We start from the raw sequence: 24,581 nt of genomic DNA, 5'->3' as shown, positions 1-24,581 counted from the left end.
GGTGTCCGCACACAGCAGCTGTGTCAAGGGGCTCGTGTCACAGAAGAAATGGTCAATGACATTGGGCCCACAATAAGGTAGTCCAGATTTGAAGATTATACCTACCACAATGCAAACAATACTTCCAATCCAGCAGGAAAGCATCATGAGCATACAGACTTGATTACTCATGATAGCTGTGTAGCGTAACGGGTTGCAAATGGCCAAGTATCGGTCCACGGACATAGCTCCAAGAAGCAAGACTTCTGTCGTTCCAGCAAGGAAATACAATGTCACCTGGACAGCACAGCCAAAGAAGGAGATGGTCTTGGTGTTTGAGATGAGAAGGCTCAGCATCTTGGGTGTGACTGTTGTGGTGATGATGATCTCCAACCAAGAGAGGTTGCTGAGGAAGTAGTACATGGGAGTGTGGAGGCGAGAATCCAGATGAATCAAGAGAATGACCAGAGCATTGCCCATTATTGTCAGCACATACATGGTCAGGAAGAGGACGAACAGTGGTACTTCCATTTCCTGGTGGTTAGAAAAGCCAAGCAACACAAACTCAGTCACCATTGTTCTTGAAACGTTTTCTCTGTCATTTACGGCCATAGTAGTACCGAGCTGTAACCAAAAAAAAAAGGGGGGACACTTGGAAATTACTACCACTGCCACTAACAGCACAATACCCATTCCTTCTGACCATTGGTATACTCTCTCTTCTTTATGACCGTTTACACACTGGAGATTTCATGCTGGGCTGCAGACTGGAGTTTTGGTCGTGACAGGTTGCCCAACTTCTTCCTGCACCCATATGGGGGAGTATTTGGCCCAATGCGCCTCATCTGCCCCTGATTTGTGCTCCTGCACGGGAGCTGGAGCAGTGAAGTTCCCAGTGCATAAACGGTCTATGTGATGAATTTATACCTAGCAGAATGTCCAAAAGGCAGAAGTGGAGGAAGAAGAGATATGCTGATGTACGCAGTATTGGAGAAATCATGTTTTATTCGTATTTGTACCATATTATTTTAATTGTGCTTTGCAATGGCCTTTGGCTGTATACAATAAATGTTATCGTATCTAACTATTTTTTTCACTCAGCTTCTATTCCTCATAGTTTTGTACCTTCTGACTTCTTGACCCTTCCTCCTTTTTTCAGCAGCAGAAAAGCAGGTTGAATGCAACTTACTTAATCAAATAGCCTTTCACAATTTTTTTTTTTTACCATTGGGAACCACCTGAAACATTCTTCAGGCTTCAAGAAACCCCAGAAGTGGTGTGATTGTGCAGAATATGGCTGGGAAGCAGAGCTGTGTACATGCCCACCTGAAGCCCCTCCCCTTCTTACCCCCTCTAGGCCCATCAGTGGTCATTTTGGGAAAGAGGGGCATGGGTCAATAGGACCCTATGTGGTCATATCATGCAATAATTTCTTTAAAAATTTTAAACTGAACAGTCAATTATTTCAGGATATGGATATGGTTAGAGCATGAAATAAATCTCAGCTGCAAGGTTCAATTTTGCATTCAAAAAGATTTTGCTGCACAATAACAAAGCATGACATCTTATAAATGGATGCTAAACAAATCACAAGCTTTGATGAACTAATTGTGCAGCAGCTGAGAACCAGTAAAGCTTAATTGAGATCAAACATTGTAATCAAGCAGCACTTACTGTATTCTCCTTGAATCCTGCCAATTTGTGATGTGTTCTCTTCTCGACTCAAGAAGAGTCGCCGTGTTAATCTTCTTTTGGAAAGCATGCCACTTGAAGCTAATTTACTGCATCATGAGCTATCAGACGGATGGAAATATACAGAGTGCTGCTACATAAAACCACTGAGAGAGTTTTATATACTCAGGTCCTTCCATTACTTGCATCTTGGTAGTGTGGATCTTGGCTAATCTAAGCCAAGCTGGTCCACTGTGTCCTCCAGTTTGGCACTTTAGCCCATCAGGGCCCAGGGACCAATGTCTGAATGTCTAGAAGCAAAGCAATGATCTTACAAAGCTTTTCCATCCAAACAGGGCCAATGGGGATTTGGTAATTGCCACACAATGATTCTTTCAAAGTGCCTACATGTTCTGCAACTGACTTAAACTCCTGGGGAAACTAGGAATCATTAGTGCCTATGAATGAGGAGGAAATGGGCTAGAAGTACCATCCCTCAATGGTTATTGGTTAGAGCCACTCTGTTTTACCACTGCTCAAAGAGGGCACAGGGGTCACCTTGGATTCCTCAGGAGGTTATGCTGAGGGTCATGGAACCTACATGGACAAAAGCCATGTTGGACAATGGCTGTAGTAAGGAGGTATGATTGAGTATAAAAGTTGGCTGGATTCAATCATATGTTTTTGCTACCTTTGCTTTTTGCAGTGTTATGTCTGAGTAAAATGACACCATGTAGAAATATACCGAAGTACACACTCTAACAAAGCATGCTGTAACATACTCTGCAGTTGGACTCAAAGATAGTGGGACCATTTTGGCAGGCATAAAATGTTGGAGTTAGGTGTTGGATCTAAAGTATTGCAAAGACTTCCATTACCCATATCCGTTTGTAAACCAATGGAAATTAGTCTAACCTGAATTTAGGCCAACCGGAATATACTGGACATGCATTTCAGCTGCCTCCTGTAGCATGTATATGCAGCACTTGGAACGGCTTTTTAACTCCTTACTCTTATATCATATCTAAATTGTCCTCCTGAAACTAATACTTGACCTAGTAGAGAAAACACACAGGTACAACAATGCAATGGTATGAGCATGTTCAGAAACCATCTACTTTGTAACCTTCATGAGATGCCCATTTCTTCCAACACTCGATACACAAATCCTTGTTTCGGTGCCTGAAAATGCTCCAGGGGACACTGACTGGAGCAGTGATCACCCCTGGAACCGCAAAGACTTACAGCTAACTGAGATCCAGGTGTGGGGAATCAGCAGCTGGGAACTACGGTTTCCCGAGAGATAGCACCAGCTCAATCACGCAAAACACCTGCGACAGGAGAATGCTCTGCAGCTGGATCACTGCAGCACAATTTGACTTCCTTTTTCCCTCCTCCCCCCCCCTCTTTCTTTTCTCCACCGGACTTGGGACGGGAAGGCACGGCAGAGCTCTTACCCTGCCAACTGTGCTTGTCTATTTTGTCAGAAGGGCGTCATGGAGGTTTAAAAGCAACCCCTTCCGGTTCAAAGGGCTGGAAGCTCAACAGGACTCCTCCTTAAGATCTTATGTGACTGACCCAGTTCTCGTCAGCAACGGTGGAGCTGGGTGGACTGGAGTTGGCACATTTATCCTGTGCCGATTGAACGGTGCCAACGTTCCTGTTAAGACTAAGCACAGCTTCCAGGTATTGGAGCTCTGTTGTGAATGGAAGAGGGGAAGATATTGCCACTCAGCACCACTTCCTGGCTGAAGAGAGAACATCTCCTGCAGGACTGTTAGCCAGAGAGAGGGATTTTAAAGATTTTTAATAGTTAGATAGAGAGGGGGAAGAGCTGAAAGAGAGCAGCTGGAGGACCCAGCTGGATCTTCAGCATAATCCCTACTCCCTTTGGAGGGTACTAGCTGTAGTTAGGGGTGGGTTGAGGGTGGGATTCTTTTCTTTTGGGGGTTGGGTGGGATGTGGGTGGGAGGGTAGTTTAGTCAGCTAGGGTTATTAGTCAGTCTAGCTAGGAGCTGCTCTACCGAGATGAGGTCTATGGAAGAGAGAGGGGATGCTGAGCCAGGGCTCCAGCCCGGGACTAGCATTCCAGTGATTCTAGGCCAAGGCAACCAAAGCGGTGGGAGGAGATTCAATAATAGGGGGGCAGCGGCGTATGTAGGTCCACAAAGGCCTCGGCCGTGGAATTTACATGGCCATGGGCCTGGTCGATATGGACGCTGCCCTTCAAATCTCCATCCCATCCCCAGTTTTGTGGGGGAGAGGGCTAGGGTGGAACCGGTGTTGATCTTATGCAACGCCAGGACAATTAAAAACAAGTCCTGGGGGTGTGGCTAAGATGTTGTTCTGAGAGGATTGCAGTGCAATCACTGGAGCCTGACAGGGGCCTATTGTGGAAGCAATTGGCAGAAAAGAGGAGGGGTACGCAAACCCCCCCTTACTTTTTCTACCCAGGAAGTCCTAGTGAACTCTTGGGGCCATCTCCAATCCTTTAGGGAGTTTACCTCCCCGGATTACAGGCTGTCAGCATTTCAGGTCAAGAGGACGACCACCATATTCTATCTTGGAATATTTTTCTTTGTTGCTCTCTCAAAAGAAACTGCTTTAACCCTCCTCTATGATTTATTTACTGCAAGTGAATGCTGCAAGTAACTGGACGACAGCATCTGGCAGCCTCTACGAAAGCCATTAATCAATGCTTCAAAAATCTCAGAAGTGGTGTGATGATAACAGCAAGTATTCTCTCCGAGCCGCTTTTTGCCTCTCTTTCGCCTGGACATTGCAGTACCCAAGACTTCTGGTCCTGGGGAACTTCAACGTCCATGCGGATGCGCTGCCTTCAGGACATGGCCTGGACCTGGAGTCTGCCATGGAGACACTAGGATTCTCGCAATTTGTTGCTGGTCCCACTCATCAGGCCGGTCACACCCTCGATTTGATCTTTGGTGCAGGAGTAGCAGTAGATCTGGTGGCGAATAATATCGTTCCATGGTCAGACCACCATGCCCTGAAGTTTGACTTAAGATGCCACCCCCTCCCCGTTTGGGTGCCAGACATATTTTGGACCACCCACGGAGACTTATGGAATCCCAAAGATTCCTGAATGCCCTGCGGGACCCGATGCCCTCTGGCAACTCGTTGTCAGCCTTGGTGGAGGACTGGCAGTCCTGCCTGACGGCCGCTATCAACAATATTGCTCCTAGGTGCCCTCGAAGTGGACAAGTTACTAGGATCAGTGAGGGCTACCACGTGCCCCTTGGATCCCTGTCCATCTTGGTTGCTTAAACAACCGATAGGAGGCCCCCTGAGGGAGATTATCAACCTCTCTTTGACATTTGGAGAGTTCCCCAGGGGGCTTAAGGAAGCCGTGGTTTGCCCTCTGCCGAAAAAAACATCGCTGGATGGGCGGGACCCCACCAGCTACCACCCTGTCTCACATCTTGCATTTCTAGGGAAGGTAGTAGAGTGGGCCGCAGTAGACCAGCTCCTAGTTTTCTTGGAGGAAACTTTGGCCCTCGACCCATACCAGTCTGGTTTCCGTCCCAGCCATGGGGTGGAGACCGTGCTGGTTGCTCTGACGGATGATATCCGACGCCAGCTGGATCGAGGCGGGTCCGCTATTCTCGTGTTATTAGATCTGTCAGCCGCATTTGACGTGGTCGACCATGAGCTATTGGTTCACCGCCTCACCGGGACCGGAATTAGGGGGACTGTCCTGCAATGGCTGGCCTCCTTCCTCCGGAACTGGACGCAGAGAGTGGCAGTGGGGGGTGAACTATCAGATCCCTGCAAGCTCCCCTGTGGGGTTCTGCAGGGGGCGGTATACTCCCCCACGTTGTTCAACATCTACATGCACCCTCTGGCCCAGTTGGTTTGGGGTTATGGGCTAGGGTGCCACCAATATGCGGATGACACCCAGCTCTATCTCCTACTGGGTCGCCGACCGGACTCCCCCCCAGATACATTCGCCAGTTGTTTGGAAGCAGTGGTTGGATGGCTCAGGCAGAGTCGCCTGAAACAACCCCTCCAAGACGGAGGTCCTGTGGCTGGGCAGAAGAGGGCAGGATCAGGAAGCATGCCTCCCATGCCTGAATGGTGTACAATTAACATCTACACCAGTGGTCAGGAACTTGGGAGTGACTTTTGATGCCTCCCTGTCTATGGAAGCTCAAGTCACGAAAGTAGCCCAGATGGCTTTTTTTCATCTTCGCCAGGCCCGGCTACTAGCGCCCTACCTGTCCTCGGAACACCTAGCCACTGTGATCCATACAACGGTCACTTCCAGACTAGACTACTGTAACTCTCTCTACGCTGGCCTACCCTTGACTCTGATCCGGAAGTTACAGCTGGTACAAAATGCGGAAGCTAGGGTCCTCACTAGGATACCTTGGATGCCCATATTCAGCTGGTACTCCGTCATCTTCATTGGTTACCAGTCTGTTTCCAGGTCAAGTTGAAGGTGTTGGTATTAACCTTTAAGCCATACACAGCTTGGGTCCTACTTACCTGTGGGACCGTTTGGTTGGTTATGCCTCCCGCAGGGCTCTCCACTCTGCGGGTATGAATCTACTGACTGTCCTGGGCCCCCGGGATGTTCGCCTGGCCTTGACCAGGGCCAGGGCCTTTTCGGTCCTGGCCCCAACCTGGTGGAATGAGCTCCCAGAGGAGCTAAGGGCCCTGTCAGAACTACCATCATTCTGCAGGGCCTGTAAGACAGAGCTCTTCCGCCAGGTATATGGTTGAGGTCAGGGCAGAGCCCGGGTTCCATCCAAGATCCCTAATCCATCGGCCAGTCTTTCTCTCCTCTCTCTCTTACAGAATTAACGTCCGACCTCTCTCTGAACAAGCAGGGAAAGTAGGGAAGTTATAGAATAGAATGCTATCTTTTTATTGTAATAACGGGGTATTTATGGGATTTTATGGGAATTTATATTTTATTGTGAAGCGCCGTGAGACCTTTTGGCGAACGGCGGTATATAAATCCAATAATAAATAAACAAACAAACAAACAAACAAACAAACAAATAAATAAATAAATAAATAAATAAATAAATAAATTTCAGAGTCTCCACCCCTTGTTGTTAGGGCAACAGCACCCAGAGGCAAGCCCTAGAAATCAGTTATAGAGCTTGACTACCCTACAACTAAGAGCCTCTTGTGGCACAGGGTGGAAAAGCAGCCAACATGCTGTCTGAAGCTCTGACCTTGAGGCTGGGGGTTCGATCCCAGCAGCCGGCTCAAGATTGACTCAGCTTTCCATCTTTCAGAGGTCGGTAAAATGAGCACCCAGCTTGCTGGGGGTAAAACAGTAATGACTGAGGAAGGGAACAGTAAACCACCCTGTACTGAGTCTGCCAAGAAAACGCTAGAGGGTGTCACCCCAAGGGTCAGACATGACTCGGTGCTTGCACGGGGGATACCTTTACCTTTATCTTTACCTTTACCTTTACCTTTACCCTACAACTGGCCTGATCATCTCAGAGTTGATTAAAACTACTGCTGCCAGGACCCTACGAGCTATGATGGTGAGTGATGGAGAAGTTAAACCTGGTGGCCCCAGATAAGATTCCCAGTAGGGGCATTTTATGACGTTAATTACATAGAGGTGGCCATGAAATATTTCCGCAGGCATCACAGATATCTGAATAAAAGACACAAAACTGAATCAAGTCGGAAGAATACAACATAACATATGGTTGCAGGTTTGTTATAAAAGTGCAAAACTGAAGGTTCACATTTGTAATATTTAGGATGTTAATTCCCTCCAACGTTAACTTCCCTCTTGAGACTCGGAATGACTCAGAGTGCATTTAAGTCATTATTAATGTAATTAGTTCTGTGGGGATCCCAAGCTAAGAAGCTCTTAAATAGATCAAGGAATATTTCTTATTCACTTATATTATCTTGGAAAAGTAAAAATATGTTTAGTTCTAGATACTGGGGTAAATCAGGCAAACTGTACTGGTATCCATAAAACCAAACCCTGTGCCAGAATTCATATATATATATATTATATCTGTGACACTTAGCATGGATTTATTATTCAAGAATATGTAAAGCAGAGTTCATATATTAACTACATTTATTTATTTAGAATCATAGAGTTGGAAGGGACCTCCTGGGTCATCTAGTCAAACCCGCTGCACTATGCAGGACACTCACAACCCTATCGCTCACCCACTGTAACCCTCCACCCCTTGAGCCTTCACAGAATCAGCCTCTCCGTCAGATGTCTATCCAGCCTCTGTTTAAAAATGTCCAAACATGGAAAACCCACCACCTCCCAAGGAAGCCTGTTCCACTGAGAAACCGCTTTAACTGTCAGGAACTTCTTTCCGATGTTTAGACAAAATTTCTTTTGAATTAACTTCATCCCATTGGTTCTGGACCATCCCTCTGGGGCAAGAGAGAACAATTCTGCTCCATCCTCTAACCAATTTTTCCACTGTTAATTAAAAAAAAGGATGGATCTCATTAGATCGGGCTTTCTCAACAAGGTTCTGGAGGGGTTTTCCTAATGGATCGGAGTTAATTTTATATATATAGATTTTTAAAAAATTGTTAAACATTTATTGGTTGATATGACTATATATGGTCATGTTCACCTGCCCAACCCTCCCCAAATGGCTACTGATGGCCGTGGAGGGGGTGGGAAATGTAGGGGCTCTGCCTGAGATCCCAGATGGTCAAAGTAGACCCTACTGGCCCAGATAGACCAATGGTCTTCAGTCTTCCAGCTATTCCTGACACCAACTATACATATGGGACATGGTTTTATTTTAATTTTATTAACCATTTCCTTTTTCCATTCCTCACTCTCTGTTGTTTCCATTAACGTGCAGTGACGATTTCAGAACATCAACCCTAGTGCATGCAGCTCTGTTTTCCTGTCGACTCAGCTTTGCCCTCTACAAATACAGCAAATGAAAAAGGCACAAGACAAGAAAATCATGGATTTCTTTGTTATCTCCAGCCATCATAAGAAGCTTCTACCATTCCTGGGGCTACCAACTGCTAAAGAATAGGCTATTAGAGGGTATTGGGTAAAGCTTATTGTCTTCACAAATGTACCACAATGCGCTTCACTGTATCCCTCATCACATCCTTGACCAACTTGTTTCTAAAATTATAGATGACTGGGTTGAGTAAAGGTGTTACCACAGTGTTGAGTACAGTGGCCACCTTATTGAAATCCATGGAAGTGTTGCCAGCTGGCCTAACATAGATGAATATACTGCTGCCATAGTAGAGTGAAGCCACAGTGATGTGGGAGCTGCAGGTGCTGAAGGCTTTCTTTCTACTTTCAGCTGAGGGCATCCTCGTTACCGTGACAATGATGCAGAGGTAGGAGACAGCTGTCACGGAAACAGAGGTCAGCAATGTGAAGCAGGATGAAATTAATTCTGCAAGTTGAACCAGGGTGGTGTCCGCACACAGCAGCTGTGTCAAGGGGCTTGTGTCACAGAAGAAATGGTCAATGACATTGGGCCCACAATAAGGTAGTCCAGATTTGAAGATTATACCTACCACAATGCAAACAATACTTCCCATCCAGCAGGAAAGCATCATGAGCATACAGACTTGATTACTCATGATAGCTGTGTAACGTAACGGGTTGCAAATGGCCAAGTATCGGTCCACAGACATAGCTCCAAGAAGCAAGACTTCTGTCGTTCCAGCAAGGAAATACAATGTCACCTGGACAGCACAGCCAAAGAAGGAGATGGTCTTGGTGTTTGAGATGAGAAGGCTCAGCATCTTGGGTGTGACTGTTGTGGTGATGATGATCTCCAACCAAGAGAGGTTGCTGAGGAAGTAGTACATGGGAGTGTGGAGGCGAGAATCCAGATGAATCAAGAGAATGACCAGAGCATTGCCCATTATTGTCAGCACATACATGGTCAGGAAGAGGACGAACAGTGGTACTTCCATTTCCTGGTGGTTAGAAAAGCCAAGCAACACAAACTCAGTCACCATTGTTCTTGAAATGTTTTCTCTGTCATTTACGGCCATAGTAGTACCAAGCTGTAACCAAAAAAAAAGGGGGGGACACTTGGAAATTACTACCACTGCCACTAACAGCACAATACCCATTCCTTCTGACCATTGGTATACTCTCTCTTCTTTATGACCATTTACACACTGGAGATTTCATGCTGGGCTGCAGACTGGAGTTTTGGTCGTGACAGGTTGCCCAACTTCTTCCTGCACCCATATGGGGGAGTATTTGGCCCAATGCGCCTCATCTGCCCCTGATTTGTGCTCCTGCACGGGAGCTGGAGCAGTGAAGTTCCCAGTGCATAAACGGTCTATGTGATGAATTTATACCTAGCAGAATGTCCAAAAGGCAGAAGTGGAGGAAGAAGAGATATGCTGATGTACGCAGTATTGGAGAAATCATGTTTTATTCGTATTTGTACCATATTATTTTAATTGTGCTTTGCAATGGCCTTTGGCCCTTGTATACAATAAACGTTATCGTATCCTAACTATTTTTTTCACTCAGCTTCCGTCCCTCATAGTTTTGTACCTTCTGACTTCTTGGCTCTTCCTCCTTTTTTCAGCAGCAGAAAAGCTGGTTGAATGCAACTTACTTAATCACATCAAATAGCCTTTCACAATTTTTTTTTTTTTACCATTGGGAACCACCTGAAACATTCTTCAGGCTTCAAGAAACCCCAGAAGTGTTGTGATTGTGCAGAATATGGCTGGGAAGCAGAGCTGTGTACATGCCCACCTGAAGCCCCTCCCCTTCTTACCCCCTCTAGGCCCATCACTGGTCATTTTGGGAAAGAGGGGCATGGGTCAATAGGACCATATGTGGTCATATCATGCAATAATTGCTTGAAAATTTTTAAACTGAACAGTCAATTATTTCAGGATATGGATATGGTTAAAGCATGAAATAAATCTCAGCTGCAAGGTTCAATTTTGCATTCAAAAAGATTTTGCTGCACAATAACAAAGCATGACATCTTATAAATGGATGCTAAACAAATCACAAGCTTTAATGAACTAATTGTGCAGCAGCTGAGAACCAGTAAAGCTTAATTGAGATCAAACATTGTAATCAAGCAGCACTTACTGTATTCTCCTTGAATCCTGCCAATTTGTGATGTGTTCTCTTCTCGACTCAAGAAGAGTCGCCGTGTTAATCTTCTTTTGGAAAGCATGCCACTTGAAGCTAATTTACTGCATCATGAGCTATCAGACGGATGGAAATATACAGAGTGCTGCTACATAAAACCACTGAGAGTTTTATATACTCAGGTTCTTCCATTACTTGCATCTTGGTAGTGTGGATCTTGGCTAATCTAAGCCAAGCTGGTCCACTGTGTCCTCCAGTTTGGCACTTTAGCCCATCAGGGCCCAGGGACCAATGTCTGAATGTCTAGAAGCAAAGCAATGATCTTACAAAGCTTTTCCATCCAAACAGGGCCAACTGGGATTTGGTAATTGCCACACAATGATTCTTTCAAAGTGCCTACATGTTCTGCAACTGACTTAAACTCCTGGGGAAACTAGGAATCATTAGTGCCTATGAATGAGGAGGAAAATGGGCTAGAAGTACCATCCCTCAATGGTTATTGGTTAGAGCCACTCTGTTTTACCACTGCTCAAAGAGGGCACAGGGGTCACCTTGGATTCCTCAGGAGGTTATGCTGAGGGTCATGGAACCTACATGGACAAAAGCCATGATGGGCAATGGCTGTAGTAAGGAGGTATGATTGAGTATAAAAGTTGGCTGGATTCAATCATATGTTTTTGCTACCTTTGCTTTTTGCAGTGTTATGTCTGAGTAAAATGACACCATGTAGAAATATACCGAAGTACACTCTCTAACAAAGCATACTGTAACGTACTCTGCAGTTGGACTCAAAGATAGTGGGACCATTTTGGCAGGCATAAAATGTTGGAGTTAGGTGCTGGATCTAAAGTATTGCAAAGCCTTCCATTACCCATATCCGTTTGTAAACCAATGGAAATTAGTCTAACCTGAATTTAGGCAAACCGGAATATACTGGACATGCATTTCAGCTGCCTCCTGTAGCATGTATATGCAGCACTTGGAACGGCTTTTTACTCTTATATCATATCTAAATCGTCCTCCTGAAACTAATACTTGACCTAGTAGAGAAAACACACAGGTACAACAATGCAATGGTATGAGCATGTTCAGAAACCATCTACTTTGTAACCTTCATGAGATGCCCATTTCTTCCAATACTCAAGGATTCACAAATCCTTGTTTTGGTGCCTGAAAATGCTCCAGGGGACACTGACTGGAGCAGTGATCACCCCTGGAACCACAAAGACTTACAGCTAACTGAGATCCAGGTGTGGGGAATCAGCAGCTGTGAACTACGGTTTCCCGAGAGATAGCACCAGCTCAATCACGCAAAACACCTGCGACAGGAGAATGCTCTGCAGCTGGATCACTGCAGCACAATTTGACTTCCTTTTTCCCTCCCCCCCCCTTTCTTTTCTCCACCGGACTTGGGACGGGAAGGCACGGCAGAGCTCTTACCCTGCCAACTGTGCTTGTCTATTTTGTCAGAAGGGCGTCATGGAGGTTTAAAAGCAACCCCTTCCGGTTCAAAGGGCTGGAAGCTCAACAGGACTCCTCCTTAAGATCTTATGTGACTGACCCAGTTCTCGTCAGCAACGGTGGAGCCGGGTGGACTGGAGTTGGCACATTTATCCTGTGCCGATTGAACGGTGCCAACGTTCCTGTTAAGACTAAGCACAGCTTCCAGGTATTGGAGCTCTGTTGTGAATGGAAGAGGGGAAGATATTGCCACTCAGCACCACTTCCTGGCTGAAGAGAGAACATCTCCTGCAGGACTGTTAGCCAGAGAGAGGGATTTTAAAGATTTTTAATAGTTAGATAGAGAGGGGGAAGAGCTGAAAGAGAGCAGCTGGAGGACCCAGCTGGATCTTCAGCATAATCCCTACTCCCTTTGGAGGGTACTAGCTGTATTTAGGGGTGGGTTGAGGGTGGGATTCTTTTCTTTTGGGGGTTGGGTGGGATGTGGGTGGGAGGGTAGTTTAGTCAGCTAGGGTTATTAGTCAGTCTAGCTAGGAGCAGCTCTACCGAGATGAGGTCTATGGAAGAGAGAGGGGATGCTGAGCCAGGGATCCAGCCCGGGACTAGGATTCCAGTGATTCTAGGCCAAGGCAACCAAAGTGGTGGGAGGAGATTCAATAATAGGGGGGCAGCGGCGTACGTAGGTCCACAAAGGCCTCGGCCATGGAATTTCCACGGCCATTGGCCTGGTCGATATGGACGCTGCCCTTCAAATCTCCGTCCCATCCCCAGTTTTGTGGGGGAGAGGGCTAGGGTGGAACCGGTGTTGATCTTATGCAACGCCAGGACAATTAAAAACAAGTCCTGGGGGTGTGGCTAAGATGTTGTTCTAAGAGGATTGCACTGGAGCCTGACAGGGGCCTATTGTGGAAGCAATTGGCAGAAAAGAGGAGGGGTACGCAAACCCCACCTCACTTTTTCTACCCAGGAAGTCCTAGTGAACTCTTGGGGCCATCTCCAATCCTTTAGGGAGTTTACCTCCCCGGATTACAGGCTGTCAGCATTTCAGGTCAAGAGGACGACCACCATATTCTATCTTGGAATATTTTTCTTTGTTTCTCTCTCAAAAGAAACTGCTTTAACCCTCCTCTATGATTTATTTACTGCAAGTGAATGCTGCAAGTAACTGGAGGACAGCATCTGGCAGCCTCTACGAAAGCCATTAATCAATGCTTCAAAAATCTCAGAAGTGGTGTGATGATAACAGCAAGTATTCTCTCCGAGCTGCTTTTTGCCTCTCTTTCGCCTGGACATTGCAGTACCCAAGACTTCTGGTCCTGGGGAACTTCAACGTCCATGCGGATGCGCTGCCTTCAGGACATGGCCTGGACCTGGTGTCTGCCATGGAGACACTAGGATTCTCGCAATTTGTTGCTGGTCCCACTCATCAGGCCGGTCACACCCTCTGATCTTTGGTGCAGGAGTAGCAGTAGATCTGGTGGTGAATAATATCGTTCCATGTTCAGACCACCATGCCCTGAAGGTTTGACTTAAGATGCCACCCCCTCCCTGTTTGGGTGCCGGACATATTTTGGACCACCCACGGAGACTTATGGAATCCCAGAGATTCCTGAATGCCCTGCGGGACCCGATGCCCTCCGGCAACTCGTTGTCAGCCTTGGTGGAGGACTGGCAGTCCTGCCTGACGGCCGCTATCAACAAGATTGCTCCTAGGTGCCCTCTCCGCCTTCGCCTCAAATAGGCTCCATGGTTTTCCCAGGAGCTCCGGGAGAGGAAGAAGGAAGTGAGACAACTTGAGCGAGTGTGGAGGAAGACTCACGACAAAGTAACAAGGACATCTCATCGCACGCTTATGAAGGCGTATGAGAACGCAGTGAAAGCGGCGAAAAGCAGCGGAATTTCTACGCAGCGGAAATCGCGTCCGCAAACTCTCGCCCAGCACAACTGTTTACAGTGATTAGGTCACTTACGCCCTCGAAGAAGGGCGCCCAAAATTAAGGGAATTGGATCTGAGCTGTGTGGCATTTTCAAGCTATTTTGCGGATAAGGTTCTATCACTCCGCCGCGACCTACCTGCCACTATTGACACAGTTAGTGAACTGGAAGCTCCGTGGCCACCGAGAGGGTTAGTGTTTGATGGCTTTAGGCGGCTCTCTTTAACCGAAGTGGACAAGTTACTAGGATCAGTGAGGGCTACCACGTGCCCCTTGGATCCCTGTCCATCTTGGTTGCTTAAACAGGGTGACCAATGGATAGGAGGCCCCCTGAGGGAGATTATCAACCTCTCTTTGACATCTGGAGAGTTCCCTGGGGGGGCTTAAGGAAGCCGTGGTTTGCCCTCTGCTGAAAAAAACATCGCTGGATGGGCGGGACCCCACCAGCTACCACCCTGTCTCGCATCTAAGATTTCTAGGGAAGGTAGTAGAGTGGGCCGCAGTAGACCAGCTCCTAGTTTTCTTGGAGGAAACTTTGGCCCTCTACCCATACCAGTCTGGTTTCTGTCCTGGCCATGGGGTGGAGACCGCGCTGGTTGCTCTGAAGGATGATATCCGGCGCCAGCTGGTTCGAGGCGGGTCCGCCATTCTCGTGTTATTAGATCTGTCGGCTGCATTTGATGTGGTCGACCATGAGCTATTGGTTCACCGCCTCACCGGGACCGGAATTAAGGGGACTGTCCTGCAATGGCTGGCCTCCTTCCTCCGGAACCGGACGCAGAGAGTGGCAGTGGGGGGTGAACTATCAAATCCCTGCAAGCTCCCCTGTGGGGTTCTGCAGGGGCGGTATACTCCCCCACGTTGTTCAACATCTACATGCACCCTCTGGCCCAGTTGGTTTGGGGTTATGGGCTAGGGTGCCACCAATATGCGGATGACACCCAGCTCTATCTCCTAATGGGCGGCCGGCCGGACTCCCCCCCAGATACATTCGCCAGTTGTTTGGAAGCAGTGGTTGGATGGCTCAGGCAGAGTCGCCTGAAACAACCCCTCCAAGACGGAGGTCCTGTGGCTGGGCAGAAGAGGGCAGGATCAGGAAGCATGCCTCCCATGCCTGAATGGTGTACAATTAACATCTACACCAGTGGTCAGGAACTTGGGAGTGACTTTTGATGCCTCCCTGTCTATGGAGGCTCAAGTAGCCCAGGTGGCTTTTTTTCATCTTCGCCAGGCCTGGCTACTAGCACCCTACCTGTCCTCGGAACACCTTGCCACTGTGATCCATGCAACGGTCACTTCCAGACTAGACTACTGTAACTCGCTCTACGCTGGCCTACCTTTGACTCTGATCCGGAAGTTACAGCCGCTACAAAATGCAGAAGCTAGGGTCCTCACTAGGACACCTTGGACACCCCATATTCAGCTGGTACTCCGTCATCTTCATTGGTTACCAGTCTGTTTCTGGGTCAAGTTGAAGGTGTTGGTATTCACCTTTAAGCCATACGGGGCTTGGGTCCTACTTACCTGTGGGACCGTTTGGTTGCTTATGCCTCCCGCAGGGCTCTCCACTCTGCGGGTATGAATCTACTGACTGTCCTGGGCCCCTGGGATGTTCACCTGGCCTTGACCAGGGCCAGGGCCTTTTTGGTCCTGGCCCCAACCAGGTGGAATGAGCTCCCAAAGGAGCTAAGAGCCCTGTCGGAACTACCATCATTCCGCAGGGCCTGTAAGACGGAGCTCTTCCGCCAGGTATAAGGTTGAGGTCAGGGCAGAGCCCGGGTTCCATCCAAGATCCCTAATCCATCGGCCAGTCTTTCTCTCCTCTCTCTCTTACAGAATTAACGTCCGACCTCTCTCTTAACAAGCAGGGAAAGTAGGGAAGTTATAGAATAGGATGCCATCTTTTTATTGTAATAATGGGGTATTTATGGGATTTTATGGGAATTTATATTTTATTGTGAACCGCCGGGAGACCTTTTGGCGAATGGCGGTATATAAATCCAATAATAAGTAAATAAGTAAATAAGTAAATAAGTAAATAAATAAATACATACATACATACATACATACATACATACATACATACATACATACATACATACATACATAAATTTCAGAGTCTCCACCTCTTGTTGTTAGGGCAACAGCACCCAGAGGCAGGCCCTAGAAATCAGTTATAGAGCTTGACTACCCTACAACTAAGAGCCTCTTGTGGCACAGGGTGGAAAAGCAGCCAACATGCTGTCTGAAGCTCTGACCGTGAGGCTTGGAGTTCAATCCCAGCAGCCGGCTCAAGATTGACTCAGCTTTCCATCTTTCAGAGGTCGGTAAAATGAGCACCCAGCTTGCTGGGGGTGAAACGGTAATGACTGGGGAAGGGAATGGCAAATCACCCTGTACTGAAACCACCCAAGAAAACGCTAGAGGGCGTCACCCCAAGGGTCAGACATGACTTGGTGCTTGCACAGGGGGTACCTTTACCCTTCCCTTTATCTTTACCTTTACCTTTACCTTTACCCTACAACTGGCCTGATCATCTCAGAGTTGATTAAAACTACTGCTGCCAGGACCCCACGAGCTATGATGGTGAGTGATGGAGAAGTTAAACCTGGTGGCCCCAGATAAGATTCCCAGTAGGGGCATTTTATGACGTTAATTACATAGAGGTGGCCATGAAATATTTCCGCAGGCATCACAGATATCTGAATAAAAGACACAAAACTGAATCAAGTCGGAAGAATACAACATAACATATGGTTGCTGGTTTGTTATAAAAGTGCAAAACTGAAGGTTCGCATTTGTAATATTTAGGATGTTAATTCCCTCCAACGTTAACTTCCCTCTTGAGACTCGGAATGACTCAGAATGCAATTAAGTCATTCTTAATGTAATTAGTTCTGTGGGGATCCCAAGCTAAGAAGCTCTCAAATAGATCAAGGAATATTTCTTATTCACTTATGTTATCTTGGAAAAGTAAAAATATGTTTAGTTCTAGATACTGGGGGAAATCAGGCAAACTGTACTGGTATCCATAAAACCAAACCCTGTGCCAGAATTCATATATATATATATATAATATATCTGTGACACTTAGCATGGATTTATTATTCAAGAATATGTAAAGCAGAGTTCATATATTAACTACATTTATTTATTTAGAATCATAGAGTTGGAAGGGACCTCCTGGATCATCTAGTCAAACCCGCTGCACTATGCAGGACACTCACAACCCTATCGCTCATCCACTGTAACCCGCCACCCCCTTGAGCCTTCACAGAACCAGCCTCTCCGTCAGATGTCTATCCAGCCTCTGTTTTAAAATGTCCAAATATGGAAAACCCACCACCTCCCAAGGAAGCCTGTTCCACTGAGAAACCGCTTTAACTGTCAGGAACTTCTTTCCGATGTTTAGATGGAATTTCTTTTGAATTAATTTCATCCCATTGGTTCTGGTCCGTCCCTCTGGGGCAAGAGAGAGCAACTCTGCTCCATCCTCTAACCAATTTTTCCACTGTTAATAAAAAAAAAGGATGGATCTCATTACATCGGGCTTTCTCAACCAGGTTCTGGAAGGGTTTTCCTAATGGATGGGAGTTAATTTTATATAGATAGATTTTTAAAAATTGTTAAACATTTATTGGTTGATATGACTATATATGGTCATGTTCACCTGCCCAACCCTCCCCAAATGGCTACTAATGGCCATGGAGGGGGTGGCAAATGGAGGGGCTCTGCCTGAGACCCCAGATGGTCAAAGTAGACCCTACTGGCCCAGATAGACCAATGGTCTTCAGTCTTCCAGCTATTCCTGACACCAACTATACATATGGGACATGGTTTTATTTTTATTTTATTAACCATTTCCTTTTTCCATTCCTCACTCTCTGTTGTTTCCATTAACGTGCAGTGACGATTTCAGAACATCAACCCTAGCACATGCAGCTCTGTTTTCCTGTTGACTCAGCTTTGCCCTCTACAAATACAGCAAATGAAAAATGCACAAGACAAGAATATCATGGCAGTGCCATTAGTCATAATACAGTTTACCTCTAGCTATAATTCACTCCGTGGCCATGATCTGACATTAAAAACAAGCAAACAAATTAATGGGTGTGCTTTTGAGGCGGTTGCTACCAGTCTTATTCTACTTACAACCCTATACGTACAATTTAAATCATGGTTTCTGCCTAGTAACTCATCTAGTCAATGTTATTGTTTTGAGGAACATCGCCTTATGCCTAAATTATCTCTGGCAAATGACTGCCCAAAATTTTCTTGTAAATCAACAATGAGAGAAGAAAATCTGGCAGTCACCTAAGCCGTACTGAACTACTTACTAGAATTCAGCCATTTCCCTTCATATTAAAGCTACAACTCTTTTCTTCAGTGGACAGCGAGGAATGTTCACCCTAAATGCTGCTGATAACACTTGAAAAAACTTGATTTCTTTGTTATCTCCAGCCATCATAAGAAGTTTCTACCATTCCTGGGGCTACCAGCTGCTAAAGAAGAGGCTATTAGAGGGTACTGGGAAAAGCTTATTGTCTTCACAAATGTACCACAATGCGCTTCACTGTATCCCTCATCACATCCTTGACCAACTTGTTTCTCAAATTATAGATGACTGGGTTGAGTAAAGGTGTTACCACAGTGTTGAGTACAGTGGCCACCTTATTGAAATCCATGGAAGTGTTGCCAGCTGGCCTAACATAGATGAATATACTGCTGCCATAGTAGAGTGAAGCCACAGTGATGTGGGAGCTGCAGGTGCTGAAGGCTTTCTTTCTACTTTCAGCTGAGGGCATCCTAGTTACTGTGACAATGATGCAGAGGTAGGAGACAGCTGTCACGGAAACAGAGGTCAGCAATGTGACACAGGATGAAGTTAATTCTGCAAGTTGAACCAGGGTGGTGTCCGCACACAGCAGCTTTGCCAAGGGGCTTGTGTCACAGAAGAAATGGTCAATGACATTGGGCCCACAATAAGGTAGTCCATATGTGAAGATAAGACCTACCACAATGCAAGCAATACTTCCCATCCAGCAGGAAAGCATCATGAGCTTACAGACTTGGTTACTCATGATAGCTGTGTAGCGTAACGGGTTGCAAATGGCCAAGTATCGGTCCACGGACATAGCTCCAAGAAGCAAGACTTCTGTCGTTCCAGCAAGGAAATACAATGTCAACTGGCCAACACAGCCAAAGTAGGAGATGGTCTTGGTCTTTGAGATGAGAAGGCTCAGCATCTTGGGTGTAACTGTTGTGCTGATGATTATCTCCAACCAAGAGAGGTTGCTGAGGAAGTAGTACATGGGAGTGTGGAGGCGAGAATCCAGGTGAATCAAGAGAATGACCAGAGCATTGCCAATTATTGTCAGCACATACATGGTCAGGAAGAGGACGAACAGTGGCACTTCCATTTCCTGGTGGTTAGAAAAGCCAAGCAACACAAACTCAGTCACCATTGTTCTTGAAACGTTTTCTATGTCATTTACGACCATAGCAGTACAGAGCTGTAACCAAAAAAAAGGGGGGGACACTTGGGAATTACTACCACTGCCACTAACAACACAATACCCATTCCTTCTGACCATTGGTATACTCTCTCTTCTTTATGTGATGAATTTATACCTAGCAGAATGTACAAAAGGCAGAAGTGGAGGAAGAAGAGATATGCTGATGTACGCAGTATTGGAGAAATAATGTTTTATTTGTATTTGTACCATATTATTTTAATTGTGCTTTGTAATGGCCTTTGGCTGTATACAGTAAATGTTATCGTATCATAACTATTTATCATAGAATCATAGAGTTGGAAGGGGCCATACAGGCTATCTAGTCCAATCCCCTGCTCAACGCAGGATCAGCCCTGATAGTCCATGATAGTATCAATTAGACCATTAGTTCCTACCTGTCCATCTACAGGCCTCTGTATCATCTAGGTCTTCTACTGTTATCTGGATAGCATTTTGTATGACAGAATGTCCAGCTTGTATTTTCCCCTTAAATATCCAAAGGGCAAAGAGAGAGAGAGACCACAAAATATATGGCAAGTGAAAATGTCGCCCAGTTTTGCTTACTGTAGATTCTAAAGTAAAATCAAAATTTTTTTTCACTCAGTCTCAGCTGTCCTATTCCAGACTCTGTCCCTCATAGTTTTGTACCTGTTGACTTCTTGGCCCTTCCTCCTTTTTTCAGCAGCAGAAAAGCTGGTTGAATGCAACTTACTTAATCACATCAAATAGCCTTTCACAATTTTTTTTTTACCATTGGGAACCACCTGAAACATTCTTCAGGCTTCAAGAAACCCCAGAAGTGGTGTGATTGTGCAGAATATGGCTGGGAAGCATAGCTGTGGACATGCCCACCTGACGCCCCTCCCCTTCTTACCCCCTCTAGGCCCATCACTGGTCATTTTGGGAAAGCGTGGCATGGGTCAATAGGACCATATGTGGTCATATCATGCAATAATTGCTTTAAAAAATTTTTAAATAGAAATTAATTCCCACCCATTCGGGAAACCCATCTAGGGCCATCAAGAAACTCAAGCCTGCCTGAGCATACAGTGTTTTTTGTTGTTGTTTTTAAGAGAATTAAACAAGTTTTGAAAGAGCGGTCTCTTGGTGCCTATGCTAATACATCTCTTAATTCTTGTAATCCTTGTTCAGTTCTGTGCAGAACACAAAAGACAAATCAAACATCCTAGACCTTATAATATAAGCAAAATACTATTTTCCTTTGATATTCTGGTAACATTGAATGGTTTTTGTTAGCATATCCAAAGCAAAACCATTCCCTTGGAGGCAAGGCGGTTATAGATTGGGAATATTTTTGCAAAGCTCCCTAAAGTCAGGTTCTAAAGCCGAATTTAATGAAGCACTCCTCAAATATGTTGTTTTGACATTTCTGTTGGTGTACATCTGTTATTCTTTGAACCACGCATTTGTTTATCTTCAAGCTAAGTTGAAATTATTTCTGTTTTAATAACCATTCAGGTTGACTGTAGATAACCAAGATTTCCCCATACATTACCAAATGTAGGAAACAAGTATGAGTCCATGATAGTATCAATCAGACAATTAGTTCCTCACTGTCCATCTACAGGCCTCTGTATCATCTAGGTCTTCTATATGGCCAACTTATATTAGAGAGCCAGTTTGGTGTAGTGGTTAGGAGTGTGGACTTCTAATCTGGCATGCCAGGTTCGATTCTGCATTCCCCCACATACAACCAGCTGGGTGACCTTGGGCTCTCCATGGCACTGATAAAACTGTTCTGACCGAGCAGTGATATCAGGGCTCTCTCAGCCTCACCCACTTCACAGGGTGTCTGTTGTGGGGAGAGGAATGGGAAGGCGACTGTAAGCCGCTTTGAGCCTCCTTCGGGTAGGGAAAAACGGCATATAAGAACCAACTCTTCTTCTTCTTTTTTTAACTGGGTAGCATTTTGTATGACAGAATGTCCAGCTTGTATTTTCCCCTTAAATATCCAAAGGGCAAAGAGAGAGAGAGACCACAAAATATATGGCAAGTGAAAATGTCACCCAGTTTTGCTTACTGTAAATTTCAAAGTAAAATCAAAGATTTGTGCTCAAATTAAACATCTGGGGAGGTTGGGGAGAAGCACAGAAATGGATGAGTCCAACTAGGTTTTCGGCTGGTGACAAAAGCCTCCCCCTAAAAAGTTCGTTGTGAGAGGGAGGATTGGGTGAGATCCAACTCAAGATTTTCAAGAAATGGAAATCTCTTCCATTTTTTAAATCTCTTGTGGCAGCTAAAGAACAGACTGTGGCTTATACTGGAGTATTATTTGTATTGCACATTTTTAAAAGGTACGTATTGCTGCTTCAAAGATCTGCTTAAGGCAGCTCACAGAAGAATACAATAAAATGAGTCTAATAGAAGAAGAAGAAGAAGAGTTGGTTCTTATATGCCGCTTTTCCCTACCCAAAGGAGGCTGAAAGTGGCTTACAGTTACCTTCCCTTTCCTCTCCCCACAACAGACACCCTGTAAGGTGGGTGAGGCTGAGAGCGCGCTGATATCACTGCTTGGTCAGAACAGTTTTAACAGTGCCATAGCGAGCCCAAGGTTACCCAGCTGGTTGCATGTGGGGGAGCGCAGAATCGAACCTGGCATGCCAGATTAGAAGTCCGCACTCCTAACCACTACACCAAACTGGCTCTCTCTCTAATAGCATAAGATTTATCAATGACAAAGAAGCCATGTGGTGTTTGCACTCCCTGACTTACATCAGCTGGGTCTACTTAAAGTAATATATTTCATGGCCAACTTACATTAGACAATCCCCATTCCCTACAACGTATAGTAAATCTTCTTGGCTGCTCAGTCACTGGTCAACATCATCTTGATTTCCATAAACTGTCTAAAAGGATATATGAAATCAAATACTTACAAGGCCACAGTTACAAAAGGAAGCAGTAAAATCCAGTAGTCAGTGGAAAGAATTCTTGGTCTGCTGAATGAAAAATGCAAAACTTGTTTTCATACACAACAATTAATTTAATGTAGCCCTATGATGGTCCAGCTTGTTTAGCGCATTCATCTACAGTCCTTTATAGCAGACCTGGCAAAACCCTTTCTCAAATGCCAAAAAAAGAGAGTTAACCAAGAGGTATCCACCAACTGGTTTTGCTCATTATTATAATTGCTTTTACATGCTATATATTCTGGAAGCAAAACAGAAAAAGAAAAAAATAACGTTCTGTACAAAGAAAATAGTAAATCTCCACAAATATGCAAGGTCTGATACTCTAAATAGCTGACTGACAGTCTGAATTTAAAGCAGATTCAAATATAATTTTACTTATGTATAGTAACAGGTCCCTTTCTTAGCTCAAGCTCATTAAAGCTAGGATATTCACTTGGGATTCTCTAGGGCAACTTCAGGGACTTGAGCATTAGGGTTTAAGAAGTTTACTATACAGCTTCCAAGCATCTCTGTTGCATCCATGTTTCCTCATTAGATGTGCCTCCATCCCACATGGCTTTGGCCCATGCAGGCCCCATGATCCCCAGCATAACCTTTTTATTGTCAAAGTGGATTCTGGCTTCCCTTTTCACCAGCACAAAAACTGCTCAGATCCCACCCTAAAACACTGATCTAAGCGCAAAATGATATGGCTATATGCAATGTAGTAGCCATGATAATTCCACTTGAGAACATAGTGTGTCCCAGATCTACCAAGACTCTTTGCCAGGGATTCCCAACCAGGTGTTCATGGACTAGCAGTGGTCCACGAGTGCTCCCTAGAAGGTCCACAGCCTTTCCCCTCCTGCCTTAATGGATGCACCCACATGCTATGGGGCTGGCCACTTCCATTGCTCCCCATTGCTCTTCTCCTGAGTATGAGTGAACTATCTCATGGTTTTGGCACCTGGGAGGGGGTAGAGTGTGCATACATATTTCTGGCTTAAACCACTTCCTGTCCCTCCTGTACCTCAGTCTTCCTCAAGTCTGCCTGTTAACATGGGTGGTGATGTCACTTCTGATGACTGACTTGTCACTTCCAGGAGGTGTGGCAGGGAGGCATGGTCAGCTGACATCACTTCCGGGGCTCCTTGAAGCCTGAAATAAATATTCCAGGGTCTCCTCCATCATCAAAAGGTTGAAAAAGCCTGCTCTACCCTCTATGCTACCACTGTTGCCAAGGAAGAAGGGAAGAAGAGTAAACGTCATTCACTCAGCTTCATGGCTGTTTTAGGATTTGGACTTGACCCTTCCACAATCAACCTAATTAGGACCAGTTCACTGGCCAAGTGGCTACTTCAAGTACTATACTCTCTTGAGGCCACCAAGAAGCTATTGTGGCTTGATGCTAATGGACACAAGCCAAAACGACCATCTCTTCCACAGTCACCATTAGCTGGGTGATAGTTAGTTAGTTAGTTAACAAATGTCTGTACCTTATAACTAGCAGCTGAATGTATGACCTGACTTCACTGATCAGCTTTTCAGCTGCAATAGTGTCTGGCAGTAGGAAAGGGGCGGCAGCAAATAACCTGTGACGGCTCATGTGGTAAGCTGCTGGGTTAACAATTTAAAGAAAAAATCCCGGCTAACCTCATTTTCAGAATGATGAGTATTATCAGAATAAGTCAGTATTTTTTTTCCAAAAAGAGACACAATTGTTGCAGAAAACAGGAACCACCATTGGCATATTAATTAACTTTATCTATATGGATGATTGGTCCATCAATGATGACCAGCCATGGTGACTAAATGGAACCCCCATAGTCATAGAGACTAAATCTTTGAATACCAGCAATGGTGTTTCTAGGATGCCCTGGGTGCCACTTGATGGGAGCCATCTGAGCCTCTCCCCTGCCCACCCACTTGCGACGGCTCTCCAACTGTCGGGACGCTGGAGGAAAGCCAAGGCATGACCCTATCTCTGCTGACCAAGGTCTTTTGTCTCCTCCTGGCCATG

The 24,581-nt window shown here is 45.5% G+C and overlaps 2 protein-coding genes across 3 annotated transcripts; both read right to left on the bottom strand.

The window, feature by feature from the left end:
• Positions 1 to 8,323: 8,323 nt before the first annotated feature.
• LOC143826467 (olfactory receptor 6M1-like) lies at positions 8,324 to 10,872 on the bottom strand. Its single transcript, XM_077315288.1, has 2 exons — positions 10,736 to 10,872; positions 8,324 to 9,585 (listed from the first exon to the last, which is right to left on the bottom strand). The coding sequence occupies exon 2, from the start codon at positions 9,580 to 9,582 to the stop codon at positions 8,710 to 8,712; it is 873 nt and encodes a 290-aa protein (XP_077171403.1). The 5' UTR covers positions 9,583 to 9,585; positions 10,736 to 10,872; the 3' UTR covers positions 8,324 to 8,709.
• Positions 10,873 to 17,868: 6,996 nt separating this feature from the next.
• Positions 17,869 to 22,908, bottom strand: LOC143826308 (olfactory receptor 6M1-like). 2 transcript variants are annotated; one of them, XM_077315050.1, is made up of 2 exons: positions 22,547 to 22,908; positions 17,869 to 19,556 (listed from the first exon to the last, which is right to left on the bottom strand). In XM_077315050.1, exon 2 carries the CDS (start codon positions 19,551 to 19,553, stop codon positions 18,681 to 18,683), a length of 873 nt encoding a protein of 290 aa, XP_077171165.1. In that variant the 5' UTR covers positions 19,554 to 19,556; positions 22,547 to 22,908; the 3' UTR covers positions 17,869 to 18,680. The 2 variants fall into 2 exon arrangements, with proteins under 2 accessions (XP_077171165.1, XP_077171164.1); XM_077315049.1 differs by lacking the exon at positions 22,547 to 22,908 and having other exon boundaries at positions 17,869 to 19,620.
• Between the last annotated feature and the right edge of the window lie 1,673 nt (positions 22,909 to 24,581).

This window comes from Paroedura picta, chromosome 16 (genome assembly GCF_049243985.1).
Source record: "Paroedura picta isolate Pp20150507F chromosome 16, Ppicta_v3.0, whole genome shotgun sequence".
Lineage (NCBI taxonomy): Eukaryota > Metazoa > Chordata > Lepidosauria > Squamata > Gekkonidae > Paroedura > Paroedura picta.
The sequence above is the reverse complement of the archived record's forward strand: the minus strand, read 5'-3'. Positions and strand labels throughout refer to the sequence as shown.